The sequence below is a fragment of the Hypanus sabinus genome, chromosome 7, assembly GCF_030144855.1.
Source record: "Hypanus sabinus isolate sHypSab1 chromosome 7, sHypSab1.hap1, whole genome shotgun sequence".
NCBI classification, from domain to species: domain Eukaryota; kingdom Metazoa; phylum Chordata; class Chondrichthyes; order Myliobatiformes; family Dasyatidae; genus Hypanus; species Hypanus sabinus.
Genome location: NC_082712.1, coordinates 140,029,520 through 140,055,493, shown reverse-complemented (window position 1 = coordinate 140,055,493; position 25,974 = coordinate 140,029,520). Strand labels below are relative to the sequence as shown.

General features: G+C 38.0%; 1 protein-coding gene across 2 annotated transcripts in view; it reads left to right on the top strand.

Moving 5' to 3' along the window:
* LOC132397261 (protein inscuteable homolog) overlaps window positions 1-23,181 on the top strand; it is a 400,127-nt gene extending 376,946 nt beyond the window's left edge. For both annotated transcript variants that reach the window (XM_059975774.1, XM_059975773.1), the window contains 4 exons: window positions 6,904-6,970; window positions 13,881-14,036; window positions 15,654-15,730; window positions 20,458-23,181. In XM_059975774.1, coding sequence (XP_059831757.1) covers window positions 6,904-6,970; window positions 13,881-14,036; window positions 15,654-15,730; window positions 20,458-20,586 — 429 coding nt within the window. In that variant the 3' untranslated portion in view covers window positions 20,587-23,181. The remainder of the gene's footprint in view (window positions 1-6,903; window positions 6,971-13,880; window positions 14,037-15,653; window positions 15,731-20,457) is intronic.
* The last annotated feature ends 2,793 nt before the right edge of the window (window positions 23,182-25,974 follow it).

Below are 25,974 nucleotides of genomic sequence, written 5' to 3'. Positions count from 1 at the left end.
AAACGCTCCTCATATATTAAACCTTTCATTCCTGGAATCATTCTTGTGATTCTCTTCTGGACCCTCTCCAAAGCTCATAAAACTCCAACTCTGGTCTGACCAATGCCTTATAAACCCTCAACATTATATCCTAGTCCTCACAAAATGAATGCTAACATTGCATTTGCCTTTCTGACCACTGACTCAACCTGCAAGCTAACCTTTAGGAATTCATTTATGAGGACTCCCAAGTCCATTTGCACCTCAGATTTTTGAATTTTCTCCCCATTTAGAAAATAGTCCGTGCCTTTATACCTCACACCAAAGTGCACAATGATGCTCTTTCCTACACTATATTCCATCTGCTACTCCTTTTCCCATTTTCCCAATCTGTCTGAACCCTGTCTCTGCATTGTCTGCAAAATTGGCAACAAAGCAATCAATTCTGTCATCCAAATCATTTACATATAACGTGAGAAGAAGTGATCCCAACACTGACAATTGCAGAACACTGGAGTCACCGGGAGCTAACCAGAAAACCCTTTACTCCCACTCTTTGTCTCCTGGCTAGTCAGCCAATCTTCTATCCATGCTTGTATCTGTCCTGTAATACCAAGGGTTCTTATTTTGTTAAGCAGCATCATGTGTGGCACCTTGTCAAAGGCCTTCTGAAAATCCAAGTACACAACATCCACCGATTCTTCTTTGCCTATCCTGCTTGTAATTTCCTCCAAAGAATTCCAACAGAATTTTCGGGCAAGATTTCCCTTTTAGGAAACTACACTGACTTTGGCCTGTTTTGTCATGTACCTCCAAGTACTCTGAAATCACGTCCTTAGCAATTGACTCCAACATCTTTCCAACCACTGAGGTCAGTCAAACTGGCCTACAATTTCCTTTCTTCAGCGTCCCTCTTTTCTTGAAGAGTGAGTGTCATTTGCAATATTTCCAACCTCAGGAACCTTTCCAGAAACTAGTGAATTTTGAAAGATCATTATTAATGCCTCCACAGTCTCTTCAGCTGCATCTTTTAGAACCCTGAGGTGTAGTCCATCTGATCCAGGTGATTGATCTGCCTTCAGACCTTTTAGCTTCCCATGCACCTTCTCTTTGGTAATAGGAACAATGCTGATTTCTGCCTCGAGACACTCTCAAACTTCTGGCATTCTGTGAGTGACTTTGATAGTGAAGGCTACCATAAAATACTTAAGTTATTCTGCCTTTTCTTTGCCCCCGTAACTATCTCTTTGGCATGATTTTCCAGTGATCCAACATCCACTCTCACCTGTCTTTTACTCTTTCCATGTTTGAAAAAATCTTCTGGTATTCTCTTTTTATATTATTAAAACCTAAGACTATAAAATATTGGAGCAGAATTAGGCCATTCAGCCTATCAAGTTTGTTCTGTCATTTCATCATGACTGATCTAATTTCCCTCTCACATTCTCCTGACTTCTCCTTGTAGCCTTACATGCCTTAACTAATCAAGAACACATCAAACTCTGCCTTATGCTCAGGGGTGACCGCATCTTTGCTGTTGTAGCCCCTAGGCTGTGGAACAGCATCCCCCTCCCTATCAGATCTGCCCCCTCCATTGACTCTTTTAAGTCCAGGCTCAAAACTTACCTTTATTCACTAGCATCTGAATCTTCCTGATGTGGCTGAATTTTGGCTTGTGCCTAGGCTCGTGTGTTGTTTGTTTTGTGCCTATAAGCTGAGTGCCTTGTTGTTTATATCTGTGTTTCTTGTATTTGTGATTTTAGCTACATGTGATGGTTTGTACAGCACTTTGGTCAACATGGGTTGTTTTTAAATGTGCTTTATAAATGAATTTGACTTGACTTGATCAAACTCTGCCTTGAATGCAGCCAATGATCTAGCCTCCACAGCCACCTGTGGCAAAGAATCCCTCAGAAGCACATCCCTCTGTTCTGAGGCTGTATCCTTTGGTTCTAGTCTCCTCCACTACAGGAAACATCCTCTCCAAATCCACTTTATCTGTGCCTTCCAACATTCGATAGGTTTCAAGGGGATCCCCCTTCATTGTTCTAAATTCCTGTGTGTACCGGCACAAAGCCATCTAATGCTCCTCATATGATTACCCTCCCATTTCCAGGCTCATCCTCCTGAACCTCCCCTGAGCTTTCTCCAATGTCAGAGCATCCTTTCATAGATAGGGAGCACAAAACTGCTCACAATACTCCAAGTGAGGCCCCACCGATGCTTTATAAAGACCCAACAGTAAATCCTTGTTTTTATATGCTAGTCTTCTGGAAATGAATGCTAACATTGCATTTACTTTCCTCAACATCAACTCAACCTGCAGTCATCCTTTTCGAAATCGTACATGAGGACTCTCAAATCCCTTTGCACCTCAGCTTTTTGAATTTTCTGCTTGTTTATAAAATATTCTATGCTTTTGTTCCTTCTACCAAAAGCATGAACATGTACTACCTGACATTGTTTTCCATCTGCCACTTGTTGCTCATTCTCCTAATCTGTTTAACTCCTTCTACAGACTCCCTGCATCCTCAACACTACCTGCCCCTCTACCTATCTTTGGATCATCTGCAAATTTGGCCACTAAGCCACCAATTCCATCATCCAAATAATTGACACATTGTAAGAAGAAGTGGTTGCAAAATGGACTCCTGCGGAACTCCACTAGTCACCAACAGCCAACCAGAAAGGGCCACCTTTATTGTTACTCTCTGCCGACTGCCAATCAACCAATGGTCTATCCACGCTAGAATCTTTCCTGTAATACCATGGGCTCTTATCTTGTTAAACAGCTTCATGAGTGGCATCTTGTCAAAGGTCTTCTGAATATACAAGTACATACAATATATACAAGGATATACAAGAATATACAAGAATCTGAGGCCACAAACCAGGCACGCCCGGGATCCCCTTCAGTTTGCGTATCAGGAGAAGGTGGGAGTGGAGGATGCTATCATGTACTTGCTGCACAAATCCCTCTCTCACCTGGACAGGGTCAGTGGTGCTGTGAGGATTACATTCCTGGACTTCTCTAGTGCCTTTAACACCATCCAGCCCAGGATCTTAAGGCACAAACTAATGGAGATGGGAGTAGACTCACACATGGTGGCTTGGATAATGGACTACTTGACAGACAGACCTCAGTATGTGCAGTTGGGAGACTGTAGGTCTGACACGGTGGTCAGCAGCACAGGAGCGCCGCAGGGGACCGTGCTCTCCCCGGTCCTGTTCACCCTGTGCACATCAGACTTCCAATATAACTCGGAGTCCTGCCACGTGCAGAAGTTCGCTGATGACATGGCCATAGTGGGGTGTGTCAGGAATGGTCAGGAGGAAGAGTATAGGAAACTGATACAGGACTTTGTGATATGGTGCAACTCAAACTACCTGCGTCTCAATATCACCAAGACCAAGGAGATGGTGGTGGACTTTAGGAGACCTAGGCCTCATATGGAGCCAGTGATCATTAATGGAGAATGTGTGGAGCAGGTTAAGACCTACGAGTATCTGGGAGTGCAGTTAGACGAGAAGCTAGACTGGACTGCCAACACAGATGCCCTGTGCAGGAAAGCACAGAGTCGACTGTACTTCCTCAGAAGGCTGGCGTCATTCAATGTTTGTAGTGAGATGCTGAAGATGTTCTATCGGTCAGTTGTGGAGAGCGCCCTCTTCTTTGTGGTGGCATGCTGGGGAGGCAGCATTAAGAAGAGGGACGCCTCACGTCTTAATAAGCTGGTAAGGAAGGTGAACTCTGTTGTGGGCACAGAACTGGAGAGTATGACATCGGTGGCAGAGCGGAGGGCGCTGAGTAGGCTACGGTCAATCATGGAAAACCCTGAACATCCTCTGCACAGCACCATCCAGAGACAGAGAAGCAGCTTCAGCGGCAGGTTGCTGTCAATGCAATGCTCCTCAGACAGGATGAAGAGATCATTACTCCCCAACGCCATTCGGCTCTACAATTCAACCACCAGGGGCAAGACATGTTAAGTGTCGGGGTTAGGACTGAGCTTAAGTTACCACTCAATGCACTTTAGTAAACTATTTAAGAACTTTCTAAAAGCTATTTATTACTGCTTTTTGGGAGGGTGATTTTAGATGCATATCATATTTATACTGAGTTAAATACTGTATGTAATTAGTTTTTGCTACAATAAGTGTATGTGACACTGGAAAAATGTTGAATTTCCCCTTGGGGATGAATAAAGTATCTATCTATCTCTATCTATCATAACATCCATCAATTCTCCTTTGTCTATCCTGATTGTTATTTCCTCAAAAAATTCCAACAGAATTGACAGGCAATGTTTTCCTTTAAGGAAACCATGATGACTTCAACCTATTTTATCATGTGCTTCCAGTATCTTGAGACGTCATCCTTAAAAATTGTCTCCAACCTCTTCCCAACCACTGAGGACCAGCTAACAGTTTATAATTTCCTTTCTTCTGTCTCACTCCATTCTTAAAGTGTGGAATGACTTTTACAATTTTCCAGTCCTCTGGAAACTTGCCAGAATCCAATGATGCTTGAAAGATCATTACCAGTGCCTCCACAGTCTCCACAACCATCTCTTTTGAACGCTGGATGTTGTCCATCTGGTCCAGTGACATATCTAAGTTCAGACTTTTCAGCTTCCCAAACACCGTCTGCCTCGTAATCACAGTTGCATTCACTTCTTCCCCCTGACACCCTCAAAGGTCCGGCATACATCTAATCTGTTCCATGGTTTAGACACATGCAAAGTACCTACTTAGTTCATCTGCCATTTCTTTGTCCCCATTACTAACTCTCCAGTGTTATTTTTCAATTGATCTAATATCGATGCCGCCTCCTTTTTACTCTTTATATACAGTATCTGAAGAAACTTTTGGTATCCACTTTTATATTATTCTCTAATGTACCTTCATATTTCATATTTACCCTCCTTTTAGCTTTTTTGTTGTCTTCTGTTGGTTTTTTAAAGCCTCCCAAGCTAACTTTTGACTAATTTTTTTGTTATATGATATGCCCTCTTCTTTGCTTTTATGTAGTTTTTGACTTTCCTTTTCAGTTATGGTTGCATCATTCTGCCTTTAGAACACTATTTAATTTTTGGGATATATCTATCTTGCACCTTTCAAATTGCTCCCAGAAACTTCTGTCATTGCTGTTCTACCACCATCCATGCTACTGCCCCCTTCCAACAAACTTTGGCCAGCTCCTCTCTCATGCATTTGTAACTCCCTTTACTCTACTGTAATACTGATAACATCTGACTTTAGCTTCACTCTTTCAAATTGCAGAATGAAGTCTATCATATTATGATCACTGCTTCTTCAGGGCTCCTTTACCTTAAGCGCCTAATCAAATCCAGTTCATTACATAATAGCCTTTCACCTATTGGTTCAACCACAAGCTGCTTTAAAAAGCTGTCTTGTAGGCATTCTGGAAATGATGTCTCTTGGGATCAAGCCCCAAGCTGATCTTCCCAGTCTACCTGCATATTGAAATCCCTCATAACTATTATGACATTGCTCTTTCTACATGCATTTCCTATTTCCTGTTGTAATTTGTGGCCCACATCCTGACTACTGTTCGGAGGCCTGTATATAATTCCCACCAGGTTTGTTTTTACCCTTGCAGTTTCTTAACCCTACCCATAAGATCTTCTGAACTTAATGTCACCTCTTTTTAACTATATGATTTCATTTTTTTACCAACATGGCCAGCCCACTCCCTCTGCCTACCTGCTTGTCCTTTCAATACAATGTGTATCCTTGGATGTTAAGCTCCCAACTATGATCTACTTTCAGCCATATCTCAGTGATGCCCACAACATCATACCTGCCAATCTCTAATCATGCTACTAGATTATCTACCTTATTCCATATATTGTGAGCATTCAAATAGAATACTTCAGTTCTGTATTCAGCACCCTTTTCGATTTTACCCCCAGTTAAACTTCACCTATTCCGCTAATTGCAATTTTGTCCTATCATCTACTTGTCCTTCTCGACAGTTTCACTGTGCGTTTAGTTGGCTAGCTTTTATTGGCGTGCTTTCTTTCATATAATCATCTTTCTCTCCATATGGCTTTTTCAGTTGCCTTCTGTTGGTTTTTAAAAGCTTCCCAATTATCCAACTTCTCAGTAATTTTTAACATATTGTGCATCCACTCTTTTTCTCCACTTTAATACTGATACATCTGATTTTATCTTCTCTCTCTCAAACTGCGGGGTAAATTCTATCATATTATGATCTGCTCTTAATGCCTCCATTTACTGTAATGTGAAATACAATTCTCCCCAGTGTGTGGAACATCTTTAGTGAGGCATGAATTTACATGTTTCTGCTTGGATTGTTTTAAGGTAAGTCATGCCAAAAATATTGCAGATGCTGGTAATCTTGAGCAGCCCATACAAATGCTGGAGGTGCTCAGCAAGTCAGGCAGCATCTATGAAGAGGATTAAACAGTTGATGTTTTTGACCAAGATCCGTTATCAGAACTGAAAAGAACCCAGAATAAGATGTGGGGGAGGGGAAGGGGTACATGCTGATAGGTGATAGGTGAGACCACTTGGGGGGAAAGTGGATGGGTAGGGGAAGGGGGATGAAGCAAAAAACTGGGAGATTATAGGTGGAAAAGGAAAAGGTGGAAGGAGTCTAATAGGAGAGGACTTCGTATCATGGAATAAAGGGCAAAAGGAAGGGAACCAGATGGAGGTAATAACCCCTCAAATACAGCCTAATGATCAGTTTATGTAATCTTCTCACAAAGATAAATCTCCTGTAAGACGTTACCAGGCAACGTCTTTAATATAAGCAGAAGGATCATTTGATGGCCAATGGCAAATGGAAATATTAAAATTATTTTGGCTATTCCTGAACAAATCCTATTGCTTACACTCTATATGATATTTGTTTATGTCTTGTACCTAATGCAGGTGGTGACAATACTGGCAAATATGGCTGTATTAGACCAGTGTGTTTCTGAGATGATACAGGAAAATGGTAGGTATTTGTTTAGATTTTTCTGTTTTGACATGTCATAAATGGGTACATAATAAACAGGGATTCAACTTTAATGAGCAATTGATAAAGTCTACCATCATAATCAATTATCTTAGTTAGAATTTAGAAGCATGAATAAGACTCAAGTAACTTGGCACAGTTTTACTTAGCTAACAATCTGAATGAAAGTGAGGAAGAAATTTTACAACCAATGCTCAGTCACAGAAAACCGTGAAGCTCTTGAAAGGAAACAATATAAAAGGATTGAGAAGGGGTGAAATTTTGTGATTGTTAATTGTTCATTTCAGATATCATTTAGTTAAGTTGTGCTGCAGACTGAATTTACATGAATAGATTCAGGGTAAATGGACATTTCTATATTGAAAAATGTCCCTTTGATGTTACTGACAATGTATTTCTGTTGATATTTTTATTTGCTGTTTCGAACAAGGTGGAAGGAGAATCTTCATGGAAGAGCATTATTGCACTTTTCCCCCATCTTGAATATCAGGAGATGAAAAGGCTTTAAGAAAGCAATGATTATCAAATTTATGTATTGATGACATATGATTATGGAAACATCAAATATGAAAATCATATTCTATGTACCAAACTCTTGATTATACATACTTAGTGAGGAAAAATTAGGAGGATACAATAGTCACTCCTGGAATATTATGCTTCCAACCTTCTCCCATTCAAATTTGACCCTCTTGGGACTTAAAGAAAAAATATCTGACATCCTAATCATTGCCTTGAATACCTGTAAAACACTTAACAGGTTTTATCACTATTTAGTTTTATTATTTTATTATTTCTTATCAAAATTATAGTTAGAACTATTGAATTCTCATTCAAACAGGCCTTTCCATTAGAGACTCTTCTCCCATCATCTTGCTTATGTCACTAATTTCTTCACTCAACTTCTAATTCATTTAGCATCATTCTATACCTGGTAAACAACTTTCTTCCAATGTTCATATGAAATCTAAACATCTGATGGAAGTTGTTTACTGGATATGGAATGATGAGAGAATTCTGATTTTGTGGATGTACTTTCAGTCTGGCAAAGATTAATTTAGAATGACAAATTTAAGACCTGGAGTTATAGCTGTTACTAATTCTACTCTCGGCGCAGTGATTCAGCAGCATTTACTGTGCTAACGTTAAGGCTGTAGGACAAAAAAGGTGTCTGATCCATTAGATACCAAATCGCCTGAATGTCTGGAAGCTGTTTAGCTCAAAGGAGGAGGGGTGCATATGCCACACCTCCACAGCCAACATAAACAAATTCCTTGTTTGGACATGCTGCAATCTTGAATCCTTCCTCTTGAGAACCCCACTTGTGTTCTTCTGGATATGTTAAGAGTTTCTAATATTTATCGTACACTTTGGAAAGTTGATTAATCTCAACTATCTCTCTTTCTCAACATTTAACTTTCTGTAATGGTCTGATACATTCAAGTTTATTGTGTGTTTGCTAATGTGCCTCACTTTCCTGGGCTGGGGGCTGGAAAGCAAAAACCGTCTCTATACTGTATTCTCCAAACCATTTCATTTTGTATCAGATTTTTAAGTGTTTTTATTACTACAATCAGAAGGCCCTTTTATGAACTTTCTCTTCTTTCTATTTATTTAAGTATATAGTCCTGTGCTAAATTGTGATGGAACAACTGGAGTTTAACAATCTCTGCTTTAAATTACATCTTTTATATATTATATATTTCTCCCCATTTTCTTTTTTCTCTCTCTAAGATCCCAGCTTCTGAGAAAGTTTTTGATCTAAAACATTAAATTGTGGTTCCTCATTACACATTTTCATCAGTATCTAGCCTTATGGCAAAGTTTGTGGATGATACGAAGATAGGTGGAGGGGAGGTAGAGCTGAGGTACAGCAATGCAATTGCTGTAGAACTTAAACAAATTGGAAGCATGAGCAAAAAAATGGCAGGTGGAATGCAGTGTTGGGAAATGTATGTTAATGCATTTTGGTAACAATAGTGTGGACTATTATCTAAATGTGGAGAATGCAGATGGACATAGGAATCCTTGTGCAAGACTCCCAGAAGGTTATTTTACAGGTTGAGTCTGTGGTAAAGAAGGCAAATGCAGCACTGTCATTTATTTCAAGGGGAATAGAATATAAAAGCAAGGAGATAATGTTGAGGCTTTATAGGACACTAGCCAGGCCACACTTGGAGGATTGTAAACTGTTTTGGCCCCATATCTCAAAAAGGATGTGCTGTCATTGGAGACAGTCCAGAGGAAGTTCACAAGGATGATTTGAGAATGAAGGGGTTAACATATGAGCAGCATTTGGCTGCTTTGGGTCAGTACTCACTGGAATTTAGAAGAATGATAGAAGGTCTTATTGAAACCTACCGAATGTTGAAAGGATAGGCTGGATGTGGAGAGGATGTTTCCTGTGGTGTGGATATCCAAAACTAGAGGGCACAACATCAAAATTAAGGGACAATCCTTTAAAACAGAGGTAAGAGGGATTTTTTTTTAGCCAGGGAGTAGTAAATCTGTGGAATGATCTGTCACAGACTGCGGTGGAGGCCAAGTCTGGGGGTATATTTCAGGCAGAAGTTAATTGTTTCCTAATTGGTCAGGGCATCAAAAAAATGTAGCACAGCATGATTACAAAAAACAGAGTGCATTAAAAAATCAACACAGGTAGGCAAAGTTCCAGCAAGGTCCCTGTGCCTTCTTTTCACTGCAATATAGGTGACGAGTACAACACACTAAATTCTACTTTTTTTTATAAGTGCAGTTCTTATTACAGTATAATAATGACATACAGTATTATAACTCCTTGAAAAGATGAATACAGCTTCTCAATACGGGGAAATGAGCAGATGTTATAATTAAGCATGTGTTTTTATCCTGCTCATTTTTTCAGCCAGATAAAATAATGTTGAACTATCAAAACTTTTCACACTTCGGAATGCTGTATGTGCCCAGAATTCTCATTGAAAATGACTGTAAATCACGTGATGGTTTAACAGTCACATTTACTACCTGTTAGATTGCATGAATGGTAACAAATTGCATTATGAGCTGAAAAGCTGTTACTCAAGCTTACATATTGAAGTAGTAAAAGCAACAGCCTAATGGTGGTGGCAGACAGCCAATAAACATCAGCAGGACAGAGGAAAGAGGACAAGCTCCATTGGTACCAATACTAGTGGGCTCCTGAATTTGATTCAAATCTTTTTGAAGGAACAGTGGTGACTGAAAAACTTCATTAGGTATCTGTATCCAATCAAAAAAAACTTAAAATTGAAGTTTGTACAAATCGGGTATTCAATTACTTTGAAACATCTTAAAATTCAAAGACAGATTTAGTACAACAATTGTGAGCTAATGTCCATGTTTCAGAGTAGCCCTTTTGTGAATTTTAATTTAAAAATATGGATGAATTAGTTTTTTAGCATTTGGAACATCTTACAGTTTATGAGACAGAAGTGCCTGTTCTTTATCTGTCCAGGTTTTGCCTCTTCATTCACTTGGTTTCGCTTGCTTGCATGACATCTAACCATTTATTATGTGCAATAAATTTGTTCTGCCTGACCTTTCCACATGAAGCCAGAGTTGTTTCATGATATTTTCTGGACAGTTGCTACAATCATTTCTCCTCCGGCAATCACTGTGAGCATAGAAGTGTCTCTGAATTTCTGTTATTTGTGTTTTGGTCCCTGTTTGTGCTCATTTTCTCTTTGTGTAACATCCGCAACGCAGACGGACAACACTTCAAGGAAATGGCACGTGAATACATGAATTGACCAACAGCTGCCTGTTTGAATCTAGAGTCCTTCAGTGTTGTTATTGGCTTATTTCAATCATTGGACATCTCCTTGATTCAATAGCTGCTTGTAAAAGTTCCTTGATTATATTCAAATTCATGTCTTATTTTATTATTAATTGTGGGAACATTGGAAAGCGATAAACTGAAAATGTTTTAACAATCCATTGAACCATTCTCTAAAATCAAGGTTGCTCAATCACTGGAGTTTTCTTAGTAATTTGCTTAGTTATTTCCCACATTAGTTAACTCTAGTGTTTAAGATTGTCTCATCATACACTTCCCCTTTCTTCCAACTATTAAATACAAAGTCTTTCTTCTGAAAGTGATTAAATTTTTAAAAAAGTATTTACAGCCATCCAATTGAAATATTTTATACTTTTCCATGGCAACCTTGCATTAAGGACTAACTTACTATTAAAGTTAAAACTTTCTTTTGCTACTTTTGGCTTGACACTAATAATTATTCATTTAATTCTGATTATATTAAACTTCTTCTGAAATCAGGGTTAAAGTGCATGTCAGTGGTGACCAACCATTATTAAAATATTTTAACTTTTGCTAAGGCAGACTTTGTTTCCAGGACTAGTTTACTTTCAAAGACAATTTCACTGATGATAATCCTTTTCATTCTGAAATAAATCACTTCCTCCATCCTATAGAAGTAACTTTCTTATTAACACCCTAAGTAATGTTTTTATTTTTATTCCTCCTGAGGCACAAAAAGATTATGAATGAGTCATTCTTTTGGCATCTCAGCATTGCTTTTGAATTGTACCCTTTTTATTTTGTAACTCCTCCTCACCACCAACATGTTCTTCTCCAATCTATTTTCTTTTAATTTCTCTTGAAAGGACTTACAAAAGGACCTGAAGCATTAATTTGTCAATTTTCTCTTGTTTAATATGCTAATGGCTGTGGTATGCATTGCCAGTGTAATCTTTTATTTTATTCCTTTGTTCAGCTCCACCTAAGTGCTTTTTACTTCTATGAATCTAAATTTTATCTTCCTTGCTTTTCAGAAACATTACAGAATAGTTGTCAAAGCTTCTTTGAAATTTAATCTACATGCTTAAACATTTGCTAACTTCATTGCAGTTAGGTGGTCATTGCAGGGTTCTGCTTGCATTTTCTCACACTCTAAGTTTCATTAGAGGGAGGAAAAGTTCTGTTCCCCTGAAAACAGATGTGGAACAAAATATTATGGGTGCTAAGACCATTATTTCCAAAACTGAGGAGAGAAATCCCAGTCTACCTATGCCCAGTTGGTATATTGCAGGAACAGACTGTTTTCATTCTCTTTGCAAATGGTCCCTGTGGTCTTTTGGGCGTTGCATTTCTGACTTTGAGGAGAATTATTTTGTGTCAGCAGGCCCACTATACTCAAGTTGGAAGTAGTGCAAGAAGATGATTCCAGTTGTTATTCACCAGAATCAATCCCAAGGATCTGGATCACATCCCACATACTGCACTGTCAACCTGAATTCAGAAACATCGCCAACATCCACTTACAAATGATATCCGCTAATAAAAAGACATCGATAAAATTCAAATGCTTAATGTAACACTTCTCTGGTTCCAAAACTTACATCTTACAAATTAGACCCACTTCAAATACTTCACCCATATTAAATGCAATTTGGAGATAATCTGTGGAAGATATGTGCGTCTGGTCCTAAGCTTCATTAAGAGTCATCAATGAGAAGCCCTTTTCCTGACACAGGACACATGGTATCCTCATATTTAACTCTTTTCTCCTTACACTCCTGCTTCTTATCAACCCATATTGGGTTCTGAGACATTCTAAATTTTGATATTCATCTCATGAATCGCTTTCACCCCTACACTACGAGGACATCAGCGTCCCTTTGTGCTTCTTCTTCTTATGTATTCTGGAACTGCACTGAAAACAGATATTGCAGGAACAGGAAGGAGCCACTGATGCTGACACACGGGATGAGAATTTCTGTAGCATTATGAAAAGTTTTAATGCACTATAAATGTGTAGCAAAAGCATAAATGTTAAATATAATCAAGTACTTCATACTTTTGTATGTTTAGAGCAAATTTCAGATTCAAAATATAACAGGTAGTATTACTACATAGAACATTTAGTGCAGCTGGTCAGACGTGAAGTTCTAGGGCAAGATACATATATCCTTCACAGATCTTTCTGTCCTCAGTCCAGCTTCTGATAATTTGCTGCGACTGGTCTCCATGCTTAAACCCAGTACTGTTCTTCCATCTTGCCGATATTGTGTGCATTATCTGAAGCTGTCTGTTTGATAACAGATATGGGATCTTCCTTTGTGAGGCTTTGTTGTGGTGGAGAGGCTTGTGTGTTCCTGGGATCCCAAGAGTGGTGCTGACTGGAGTTCAGCCATTTGGTGCTTAACTCCTAGTGGGGTCACCCATAGTGGTAAGGCAAGGGGAAGGTTCCAGACAAAGGGAGATCCAACTGCTTTAACGTTGGAGCTGGCAGAAGAGGATAACACATCACAATGTCAGTAAGGGAAAGGAAGGTTCCCCAGTCATCTTGCATTCCACGTCACTGGCCTCAGACCATGATCTGTCAAGGCCTATGACATGACTCTCCACATTAATCAAAGTCACGCACAGACGTTCTCCATTATGGGAATCCACCCTAACATCCTGGATTAAGTCCTGTGGTGATAACATAATATGCAGATTTGAATTGGATAACCCCTTAGGAGAGCATTACTCTCTGCTCAAGTGATCTACTACTACTGTGGGACCCTGAAGAATTTGAATGGCAGGCATGCAGTCTCTAGATATTGGAATATGTATCACATCTTAAAATTATTTGTGGTACTAGCTAGAAAAGACCACAATACAGCGCCTGTTCCAGAATTGCAGATTTCAACAGTTCACAACCCTCTTATCATTGAAAAAATTGACCAACTTTGGCCATGAATGAGCTCTATTTGAATTCAGAGAAAAGGTATAGCAACATCTGGCCAGTTGACTAGAAACAAATTCACTGTACTTTGTTGACTTTGTTGTGTACTTTGTTTTTTGTTGAGTGTTTTGACAAAGTTGTGATTCTGTTTCTCGTGCTTTGTACTTTTACTGCTTTTTAAGGTGTGGAACTATTGCTGGAATTTCTCCATGAACGTCCACCACTTGGGATTTCAACAGAAGGTGCTGCATTGGAAAGAATATTGCAAAAATCTGCAGTTACGCTAGCCCGCTTAAGCAGAGAGCCAATCGTAACTGACATTGCAACAAGTCTGAACTGTAAGAACAATCTGCATAAAGAAAATATATAATTATACATTCTTCACCGTCTTGGTAGTTTGCCCACTTTGTAGTTTACTGCAAGGCATTTGATGTAATGGATATAATTTGCTAGATATTTTTGTAAAACTTATAAAATCTACAAAAACATTTTGTGTTGAACCAAGTAGACAAGTATCAAAATTGTTCTGGACTGAAATGGCTGATCTTATTCAGTTAGCATAATTAGTCTGAGTATTCTTGATCAGTTAAGAGAATGTCTCAACTTCTGATATCTAAGTTCTCTACCTTACTGGAAGCTATGGGAGAAGGAGAGCTGGGGTTGGGGGAAAAGGTGCACAAATCTTGGGGAGGAAACCAGGAGTTAAGATTTCAGACCAATGATCTTTCACCAGAGGTATTCCTGACCAGTAGATAGTCTCCAATATTTTCTGCTTTTATTTGAGATTTTCAGCATTTGCAATTTCCTTTTATTTGCTTTTGGAAAATACTGCAATATTGACAGAGAGCTGAGCCAGTGTTATTCACAACTGAATACTCTGCTAGAAATGACTATTGAAAATGAAACAAAACCTGTTAGATAGATCGATGGATAGATAGATAGATAGATACTTTATCGATCCCAAAGGAAATTATAGTGTCACTGTAGCATTACATGTGCACAGATATAAATATTAGAAAAGAAGCAGAAAGAATAAAAAAAATAAGTTAACTCAAACACTTCCCCATCTATAGGTTAACTCATTATAAAGCCGAATGGCTGAAGATAAGAATGTCTTCATACAGCATTCTTTGGAGCAGCACAGTTGTCTTAGTCTACTACTAAAGGTTCTCCTCTGTTCAGCTAATGGAGCATGCAGAGGGTAAGAAATGTTGTCCAGCACTACCAGGCTTTTCTGTAGGGTTCTTTGTTCTACCACAGCCTGTAGTGTGTCCAGTTTGACTCGTATAACAGAGCCAGCCATTCTAATCAGTTTATTGAGCCTGTTGACATCACCCGCATTGATGCCATTGCCCCGGCACAGCACCGTGGAGAAGATTGTACTGGCAACAACAGACTGGTAGAACACGTTAAGCAAAGTAACGTTGAATGGTCTGCACTGATAGGAATGTATCATCCTAAAGAAGAGGGAAACAAATGGAATAAGAAACATATTTATTCAGTATGACAGACAGATATTAATTTTCTGTTTTTATTTCTGATTCACGTTCAGAACATTTTTTGGAATTTATCAGCATTTGGTGTAATCAGATATTTCTCATTATTAAGGATACTTGAGTGATGAGATAAATTATCTTTTAGTCTCCCTAACGTGCAAATGAACTGAAATAGGTCTTGTCTGATGTTTCAACTGTTTTAAAAAGTTACCAACATCTTATATGTCACCACTGACCTACACTTATTACTGAGCATGGAGGTTTATCAAACAAAAAATGCAGTCAGGTTATTTAAACATTTTGCATTAATTTATTTGCCTTTATAGCATTCAAATCTGAAAGATCTAAACCTAATATCTAATTATATAAAGTCACTAACAGTATTATATCTGCAAATATGGTACATTTTTTTTGTTCTCCACAGAAGATTTTAAGGTTCTGTATTAATCTGATACATAGGTATTCCTCGTTTGATTGAACTATGCCGATACCCCTCTGAAAGGAATAATAGTGATTCAGTATTAATGGCTTGCTTGGTAAGTTTTTATACATTTCTTTGTTATATCACTTTTTGCTATTCATAATCAACAGTAAAATTCAGAATTTTATTTGCAATATATGTTCTCACAAAGAAATAATCAGTGTTAACTTGCTTATGGACAACTATTTGATAGTTTTCTTCAAGATAGTTAATTTTAGATGATCCTATATTTCACTTCCTTGAAGGTAATAACTGAGTTTAGCAAGAGCAGAAACCTTAAGTAATTGCAAAATTCAAATGTTTTGATATAATCTGTGGTGGGTTATACCTGTAGTGATATTGTACATTTTAGGAGACTAATATAATTCCAGATATGGACCAGCAGAAGAGCAGATGATACTTCAAACATTGCCTATTACACATTTTACTTTCATAGTATATTACAATACAATACAATATTACAATAATTGCAAGACCCAAATTCACTCTCTGCTGTCTTCAAAGATCTTTCAACACTTTTATTTTCTTCTTAGCCAGGACTAGCTCCCAAACCCTACAAAAGAGAACCCTCACTTTTCTGAATGGGAAATAGCCTCATATTACATAACATCACTTTTCTTTCAGCAAGAAAAGTCCAAAAAATTATAGATTAGTATTTGTGCTTTGCGATCAAGGATTTATTTGTCACGTATATTTACATATATTTGGAACATGCTGTGGTATGTCTTTGCACTACTTCTTGAAAATTCACCCAAATTGGTAAAACTAAACCTGCTAATCTGAGCAATAGTGCATTGTACTATGGCTCCAATCTATAATTTCACAGAATCAATGGAGCTGAATTATGTAGGTGCAAGAAAGCTAAAGGCACTTACAGCTTAGTACTATAAATCCCACAGGACATATTGTATGCTTAGCATTGGCAGAACATTGTACTCCTGCATTCAGAACATGTGGATTCTATCAATCTATATTAGGGAATCAGTGGTGGAGAAGGTCAGTAATTTAAAATTGTTTGGCGCTATCATATCAAAGTATTTGTCCTGAACAGCGTAAAAGTGTTGTGACAAAGAAAGCATGGCAGTGTCTCTACTTACTTTGAAGTTTGTGTAGGTTCAACATGTCATCAAAAACTTTGGCAAACTTCTTTCGATGCCCAGTGGGGACTATTGTGACTGATTATATCATGGACTGGTATTGAAACACCAATGTCCAGGAATAGAAATATCTGCAGAATGTGGTCGTTAAAGCTCTGCCCACCATAAAGCACATTTACAAGGAGCTCTGCCAATAGAAAGAGGCATCAATTGTCAAAGACCCCCACCATTCAGGCCAGACCCTGTTCTTGCTGCTACCATCAGCTAGAGGAACTTTAGACTGCACACCACCCAGCCCAGGAACAATTATTACACTGTCAGCCATTGGGCTCTTGAATCAGTATGGATAACTTCACTCACCAGCTCAGCTTTGAATTGCTTTCCACAACCTACACACTCATTTTCAAGGACTCTACCACCCACGTTTAGGTATTACATTTTTATTTACTTTTATTTTTGCACATTGGTTGTTTGCCAATCATTATTAATGTATAATTTTCATAAATACTATCTTACTTTTTATTTTCTTGTAAATGCTGCAAGAAAACAAATCTCAAGATAGTATATGGTGGCCACTTTATTAGGTACACATGAATACCTGCTCATTAATGCAAATATCAATCAGTCAGTCATGCGGCAGCAACTCAATGCAAAACTGACATGGTAACAGTGACATTCAATGCACAAGCAGACGTGGTCAAGAAGTTTGGCTATTGTTCAGACCATACATAAGAATGGGAAAGATCTAATTGACTTTGTCAATGGAATGATTGTTGATGCCAGACAGGGTGGTTCAAGTATCTCAGATACTGCTGATTTCTTGGGATTTTCAAGCACAACCGTCTCTAGAGTTTATAGTGAATGGTGCAGGAAAACAAAAAACAAAAATGCAATGAGTGATAATTCTGTGGGTGAAAACAGCTTGTTAATGAGAGAGGCCAGAGGAGAATGGCTAGACTGGTTCAAGCTGACAGGAAGGCAACAATAACTCAAATAAACACATCTCTGAACACATAACACATCAAACCCACAGCCCATCCACTACCACTTCAGACCATATGAAAAACATGACCATTTTTTCTTTAAAGGTGGCAGTACGATGCCAACAAGGGGTTCCATGGTAGCGTAGCAGTTAGCAACTCTATTACTGCTCCGGCCTCCCACGTCCTCTGGAAGGAATATATACATCATTCACCTGTCTGCATGGGAATCCTCTGGGTACTCTGCTTTCCACCTACAGTCCAAAGATGTTCCTTTCAGTAGGTTAATTGGTCATTGTAAATTGTTCCATGATTAGGCTAGGGTTAAATCAGGGGTTGCTGACAGCACGGCTCAGCCTGCTCCATCTCTAAATAAAAATACAATTACTTTAACATTACCAGACTCTGAAATAGATGACCATCTTTTCTAATAAATTGATATTGCTTTCTTTAGTGTGAGGTTATTATTTATCTGCTTTTATTACTGGAATTTTGTTTATTAATTTTATCCTCGGTTGGTTTATTTGTGGAACTGCATTCTCCTACCAAGTACATCTGTCAAAGGGTACATATATATTCCTGCAGACATGCAATTTAAAACAGGAATCCAAACAATTTCATCCTCTTTGACATGGTAGACACCAGAACTGGTTAACTCCATTGTGTAGCTAAATTGAGATTTGAAGGCCACTCTAAACTTCTAAGCTATTGGCAGAGGGCTCATACTCGAAACTAGCATTAGCATTTACTTCCCACGCAACATTTTCCACTTCATATAAAAACAGATATGAAGTTAAGGTGATGGAATAAGAAAATGATACAGCATTTAGCACTGGCAGTGATTCAGCATGTTCATGATCTTCTGCTGCTGTAGTAGAGGATGTTCTGTGCATTCAGAGATGCCCTTCTGCACATCGTTATTATAATGAGTGTTATTTCAGTTACTGCTGCGTTCCAGTCTGGCCATTCTCCACTCAGTGGATTTATTTATTTATTTATTGTACCATTCTCTGTAAACTCTAGAGACTGTTGTGCATGAAAATCCCAGGATATTAGCAGGTTCTGACTCAAACCACCCCGTCTGGCACCAAGAATCATTCCATGGCCAAAGTCACTTAGATCATGTTTCTTCCCCATTCTGATGTTTGGTCTGAACAACAACTGAACCTCTTGACCATGTCTGCATGCTTTTATGCATTGAGTTGCTGCCACTTGATTGGCTGATGAGATATTTGCAATAACGAGCTGCTGTACAGGTGTACCTTATTACGTGGCCACTGGATTTATGTACAGTATGTGGTGGCCGTAGATCCTTTGTATTTCTAAGGATCCTCACTAAGGGTTAGAAAACCAAGAATCACAAGATGATGCAACTGGACACCCTGAGCATCTGAGATTGCAAGATTTTGAGAGCAAGTTTGAGTTAAACATGAGAATGAAACTTCCAGATTTCAATATGTACCACGATTGAAAGAAATAATGGCAGTGTTGTGGTAAAGTCCACATTTTTGGAGTGATAGGTCCTGAAGTATAACCAAAGTGGATGATATTCACTGCAAATCATGCAGAACTAGTAAAAAAAAACTAAAGTAAGTAATGAGGTAACAAGGGAAAAAATCTCCTAAGTTACTCAGGGATTACAAGTAATTTTGTAATGGTATGGTATACCAAAAAAGAAATAGTTACAATACTGAAACATCAAAATAATACTGGATTGAAATCACCTTGTGGCATCATCCATTGGGTGGAGGTTCTAAGTTATAATTTCTTCTTCTATAACAAGGGTAAGTTGAAAAAATCTTACTTTCTAAGCTCACTGGGAAAGATTCTCAACCTAATAGTATAAAAGTATTATCTGCAAAATAATGTTTTTCAGATAGAAATCTCATGCAAAATTTTAAATGTGTTACTTCAGGGGTGATAATTACAAGAAGAATCGACACTAGGAGATTAATGCTTTACACTAACAATATGAATAGGAATATTCCTCTGTTCTACTAGGCTAAAAAATGGCTCAGTGCTCCTGTTCCTAAACAGTAATGCATTCTGGAAAATATATGTCAGACAGACTGCCGACACTCGTTGTGAAAGATGACTTGAATATTGTAATTTGGATAAAGTGAAGAACAGCTGGCAGCTATATTCAAGCTCAAGTTGATGTCTTTCAGAAAACAAGAACAAAAGTTGGACAGCCAAAAGGAAGAACTTTCATTTATACAGTCATATCATAATCTTGGGTTTCACAGTTCATGAGTAACTTTGGAAGCAATTGCAATTTTTTCACACAGAAAAATCAGCAGCCACCAAACTAATGAAAGGAATTGGAATCTTGCCTGGATGCCATGGAAATTTCTTGTTCCTTAATGTTAGGTAATATCATGAAATGGAAGGAAAAATACTAAGCAAGAAAATTGAAGGAATAAGCAAATCATGTGAAAATAGCTTTGGGTGGCATGGCACTAATAAAATATTAAAAATGTGCTTCCACAAATAGATGGGCAATGGATATAGGATGAATGGAAATGAAATATAACAATCAGTTCAGTCTTCGCATCAAATCAATTTATAATAAATAATAAAACATAAGTTAAGCAATGGGATGTGCTTGCTTTTGTGGTGAAATTCTCTCATGCATTAACATTTCACTGCTTCCACTAATATGCCAATACAATATTTTCTGATGCATAGTTCTTTGTTTATTTTAGGCTGTATTGCGAAAACTGGCAGCTTCAAGTCCTCAGTGCTTTGAGGACTCAGACTACCAGCAGTTAATAAAACCGAGACTTGTGGATTCCTTCTTACTCTGCTCAAATATGGAAGAAAGTTTTGTCTGAGGATTTGGAAAAAGTCTGCAAACATTTGATACTCTGGGATGAATGGTCAAGGAACACATTGGGTATTAACAGCTTTATTCACAAACAAATAAAACAAAAATATTGACAAAGAACCAGAAATCTATGGGTATTGTAATACTTAATCATGTTCTTCAAAGAGGCAATTTGTTGTGGATCTTCATCCAACAGCTAAGAACTACAAAATATTGCCTATTTTCCACTGAAACATCAACAACACTTGCCTTTTTCAAGATTTTAACAAGTATTTATTTATATCATTTAATTAGCTGGGAACTAGAAGTAATAAAGAATAGATTGATTTTGAGTTTGTAACTTGGAGGGAACTTCTCAGACCTGAATTTGGTGCAGCCAGATAAATTCAAGAGGAAGTTTTTGATGTCAGCTTTTCTGTATGTAAAAGGAATTGTTCTACCTAGTGAACAATAAGTTTCAGGAACAAATATTGGCGGTAACTTTTAATGTACTTTATATTGTAACAGAAACAGACTTGGATGAGGGTTCTGTTCCATAAGTTAGACACTGAGGATGTGTGATTAAAAACTACCCTATAGACACGTCCTTTTTTAAGCAAGTTGCCACATTAAGCATCCTTGGAGAAATTATTGTAGTGAAAATCCTTGTGCCAGTATGTATTAAATGAGAAAGATTGGTGACAATGTTTAACCCAATTTGGAAATGATAACAACTAAAAGTAGTTCCAGCATACTCTCAAAAAAATAAAGCAGAAATGACATGGCCAGCTTCTCAAGTACACCTGGGCAACAAAAAAAACTGTTTTTATAACTACCAGTTTTAGTGAGTTGTCACAGGTGGGTTGTATGATAAAATAAACCACCGTAGACAAAAGGTTACCATTCTGCTTATTCCCTAACTTTAAATAGTTGCCAGTAAAGAGAATTTTAAGTTTCTGTTAATTTAATTATAGATTAAACCAGCTTGCAAGTCAATCAAGTTGTGCCTAATGAAGCCCCTAGGTGATGTGGCATGCTAATTAAAAGGAACTTCCTTTCCTGATTGCCAGTACCTCTTAGGTAGATCCTTTGGATTGACGGTGACTTGCTTCTACACTATTTCTATGTGTTCTGAAGTAGATGAAGAGTGAGTACAGTGCGGCATCCTTTGCCATTGGTTTAGCTAGGGGTGCTTGACAGGCCAGATGTCTGGGTACCTTGGGAAGAATATGCTCCTTCCACCATTAACCCTACGCCAAACTACATCCTGATCAGCCCTTCTCCAATTTAAGTAGTCATGGGCCAGGATTTCGATCAGCTAGAGAAGAATTTACTTTTTGTTACAGAAGCTTCAGAAGTACCCCTGAATTGTGTTTGGTAATATCTTGCTATAATGGAGCTTGGATCCCTTTTCAGCTTCAAACTAGAGAATGACATAGTCGTTCCAATGGAATAGACAGAGTGGGGATCTTGACTTGCAAGAGGAATCTGACATTATTTATTTATTTTTCTAATTTATATATTTTTATGTTTTTGCAATGTGCTGCTACTGCAAAACAAAAAGATCATGTTTCATGTCAGTGTTATAAATCTGATTCTAAAACTCCAGAACATGTAAACTTTTAAAATTTCTCCTGTATGACAAACCCACCATCCCAGAAATATATTCTGTGAACATTCACTGCATTCCCTTTAAGGCGTATACCTATTATTTCCAAATACAGTCTCATCAATAAGACATCTTTATTCTTGCATTGTTCTCTCTGCTTGCTAGACCTACATATTAACTGTCGATGACTTGCGTTCAAGGATACCTCAACCTCTCTAAACACTAATAGCTTTTCACCCTCATGATCTTGTTTTTCATATGGAGTCATACAGTATACTCCCATCGACGTGCACCGGAACCATAGCCCTCCATACCCCTACCATTCATGCACCTATCCAAATTTCGCTTAAAAGTTGAGATTGAGCTTGCATGCACCACTTGTGCAGTCAGCTTGTTTCACACTCTCATGACCCTCTGAGTGAAGATGTTTCACCTCATGTTCCCCTTAAACTTTTCATTTTTCACCCTTAATCCATGACCCTTAATCTGGTTGTAGTCCCACCCTACTTCAGTGGAAAATGCCTGCTTTCAGTTACCCTATTCATAACTGTCTTAATTTTGAAAACCCCTATCAAATCTCCTATGTTCTAAGGAATGAAGTCCTAACCTATTCAATAATACATTAAATTCCAACTGCTAATTTCATTGTTCATTTAGTAACCCCTAATACATCCTTATCCCTCTAAAATTCTCTGTATCCTCCTTACATTGTGACCTAGCTTAGTAGCATCTGCAAAATTGGATATATTACACATTATCCTTTATCATTGTATTACTCCAGTCTAGATTGTAAATAGCTATGGTCTGTGGCATCCCACTAAAGCAAAAATGATTTGTTTGTTCCAACTTTTGTTTATTATTTGTTAACTAATCCTCATCCTGCTTTAGAATGTTCTGCTTGTGTATAATTAACTGTTATGTAAGATCTTACTGAAAGCCTTTTGAAAGTCCAATTATTACATCAGCTGTTTTGCACTAATCTAATGCAGCAATAAAAAAGACTTTAAAATGTTTGTCAAACATGATTTCACTTGCATAAATCCATGTTTATAGGTGAACCACAATGATGACTTCCAGAAAGTGTGCAACATGTAAGGAAAATATATTGAACAATATTTTATTGTAAAACTGTATGAGTACATGTTCTAAGTGTAGTTTACTCATACTGTTGGAGTCTTTTACTGCTATTTATAATTGTTTGATGTTGTTAATTGGTTTGGAGATGATACAGAATAATGTCTATGCCATTGTATGTTGCAAGATATTTTCAAACTCATTATACTGTATCTCAAGAGATGAACAGGGAACTACAAAGCTGAAGCAGGCCTCTCTAAAAGGAAGGACAGATAACTGACTAAAGCTCTTGACCACAATCATGCAAGTCATGGTGACCCAAATGAGAAAAGTCTCAGTGGAAAAGAGTGCACAGGTCACCTGCATGTCTTCAGCCATAATTAGTATGAATTACAATGATGGATAAATCGAGGGGGGAGGCTCGTAAAGGAGGTTGCCACATTTTAAAAGAAGTACTTGAAGATTTGAACTTGATGTGCGAACTTGAGCAAATGGGAACCTACAAGATAATTTATTTTAAAAGAGTTTCAGAAACAGATGTGTAAGTTCATATAAATTGGCTTTTTGTTTTGTTTTACAACCCATGGAGCTGCATCTCAGGTAGCATTTTGAAAACCAACAATTATGCCAATTTACACTATAGTTATGCAGTTTTCCACTGCATCCATTCTTTTAAATAGCTTTGTAGCTTTCTTAACATTTTGACCCAAATTATTTCAATGCTATTTACTTAATCCAAATGGCCATTATTTTGGAAAATTAAGTCTTTCTCAGAAGCAGACTTGCTTCCCAATCGTATTTATGCTCTGCAAAAGTTAAGAAAAGCTACATTCTGCAAGTTATCATTGGAGAATAATGTTCTCCAAGCTTTCTAGGTAGAGCCCCATCTTTAAGGGAGCATGTTGTCTATATTTCCGGTATTACGAGTGTAATGATAGTGTTATGAAATCCCGTAACTGGATCACTTACCAGCAAAGATAGAGAGGTCCGTTGAAGTCTGATGGTACTATTTTTAAAAGTCTTTATTTATGAAGGGGCACAAAAATAAGATTAATACAAACATTCAGATAATATACGTCATCATTACTCAATCTAAAGGCGCGTGTCTAATAATAACCATCAATAAGAAACAGCTCGATCGTTTGTCTAAGGGATAATATATTGTCCGATGGAAATATAAAAGTCACTCAGTTCCTGCAGGCCCAGCCTTTTGGGGGGGGGCGGGGGGACCGCTGGGTTTCCACTTGTTGGAGAGAGAGAGATTGGTGAGAAAAGAAACTTGCCCGGGTCTTTTATGAAGCGAATCCGTTGAATCAGGGGAGCGGGCTTTCCCATTGTTAGTGGTTTCCGTGGTTCCAGTCACCGATTCTAGCAACAGAATCGAACGCACGTGACTTCCTTCAAATGGCTTCCCGCTACTATGGGATCATTAGCATTTCTTCTGGTGCGTCTGAAGGGGGTGTTCCCCCAGACCCTCTTTTATGCTTCCTCACGGGGTCTCAGATGTCAATCAGGTTGGAATGATGCAATCTCTCTCTCAACCAGCTCACTTTGCCCGAGGGCTTGCACGTAGCATAGTCCCCAATCCACAAACGTGATCTCCAGGAGACAATGGTCAAAGTCGCATTATTTGCATCACGGTGGAACGAGGTATTTGGCACGTCTCTCTCTCCCATTTCCTGGGTCTACTGACCCCCTCTCAACTAGGGCTTTTGCGATTCTCACAAAGGAGGGGGGTGCGGACATAACAATAGTATGTGTCACCTTCATCGAGATGTTTTAGCAAAGAATCCATCACTCTTCCTATTGCTGTCACTTCGTATCTGATGTAAACCTGATGATCAAATGTATTTAACAATAATGGTGATCTAGAGTATCGACAAACTAGTTAATTATACGTTATTTCAATATCAACTTTACCAATACATTGGATATTTTGTTAAATTTTAGTTTATATGCAGTCATTTGTCCTTAAAGTTTTATTTTACAATCTCCTTTGGCAGTTATATTGTAGTAACTCTCTCTGGTTTCCATTCACTTTTGTATTTTAGCAGTGTGGTGCATCTTATTTGCTAATGGTCCTTGATCAAGCACTTAAAAATTCTAAGCTGTTGGAAGTTCATTATTGCCCACAACTTAATTCTAATGCTTAAAACATAAACGTGATTTTTATGCAACATAATTATTTCAAATTATCTGCTCCTGACTTCAGTAGGTGAAGAGAAAATCCTATTTAGGAAAGAAACAAAGTTGTATGTATTTCAGACATAAGAGATAAGAGTAGGAGTTGAGCATCTAGCCTTTTGAACTTGCTCTGCCGTTCATCAAAATAGTAGCTGATATTCTATCTTAGCACTATTTTCCATATCCTTTGGTTTCCTAATGTCCAGGAATCTATCAATCTCAGTCTTGAACGAGCACGTGACTAGTTCTCAGGGTTTGCGAATTCCAAAGGTTCATCACCCCTCCACCCCCCATGTGAAGAAAACTCTGCCCATTTCAGTCCTAAGTGGCCTGCTTCTTGTTTTGCATGAGAAACACCTTTCCTGCTTCTAGCCTGTCAAGCTCTTGAAGAACATTATAAATCTGATTAAATAGATTTATTCTTGTAGCCTCAATATTTTTGAGACTGATCTAATTAAATTTCTACTTACTGGTGACCTGCAGAAAGTTGATGGTTGAGGACTCAGTGAAGGTACAGCCATTGAATGTTAAAGATAGGTGGTTTTCTCT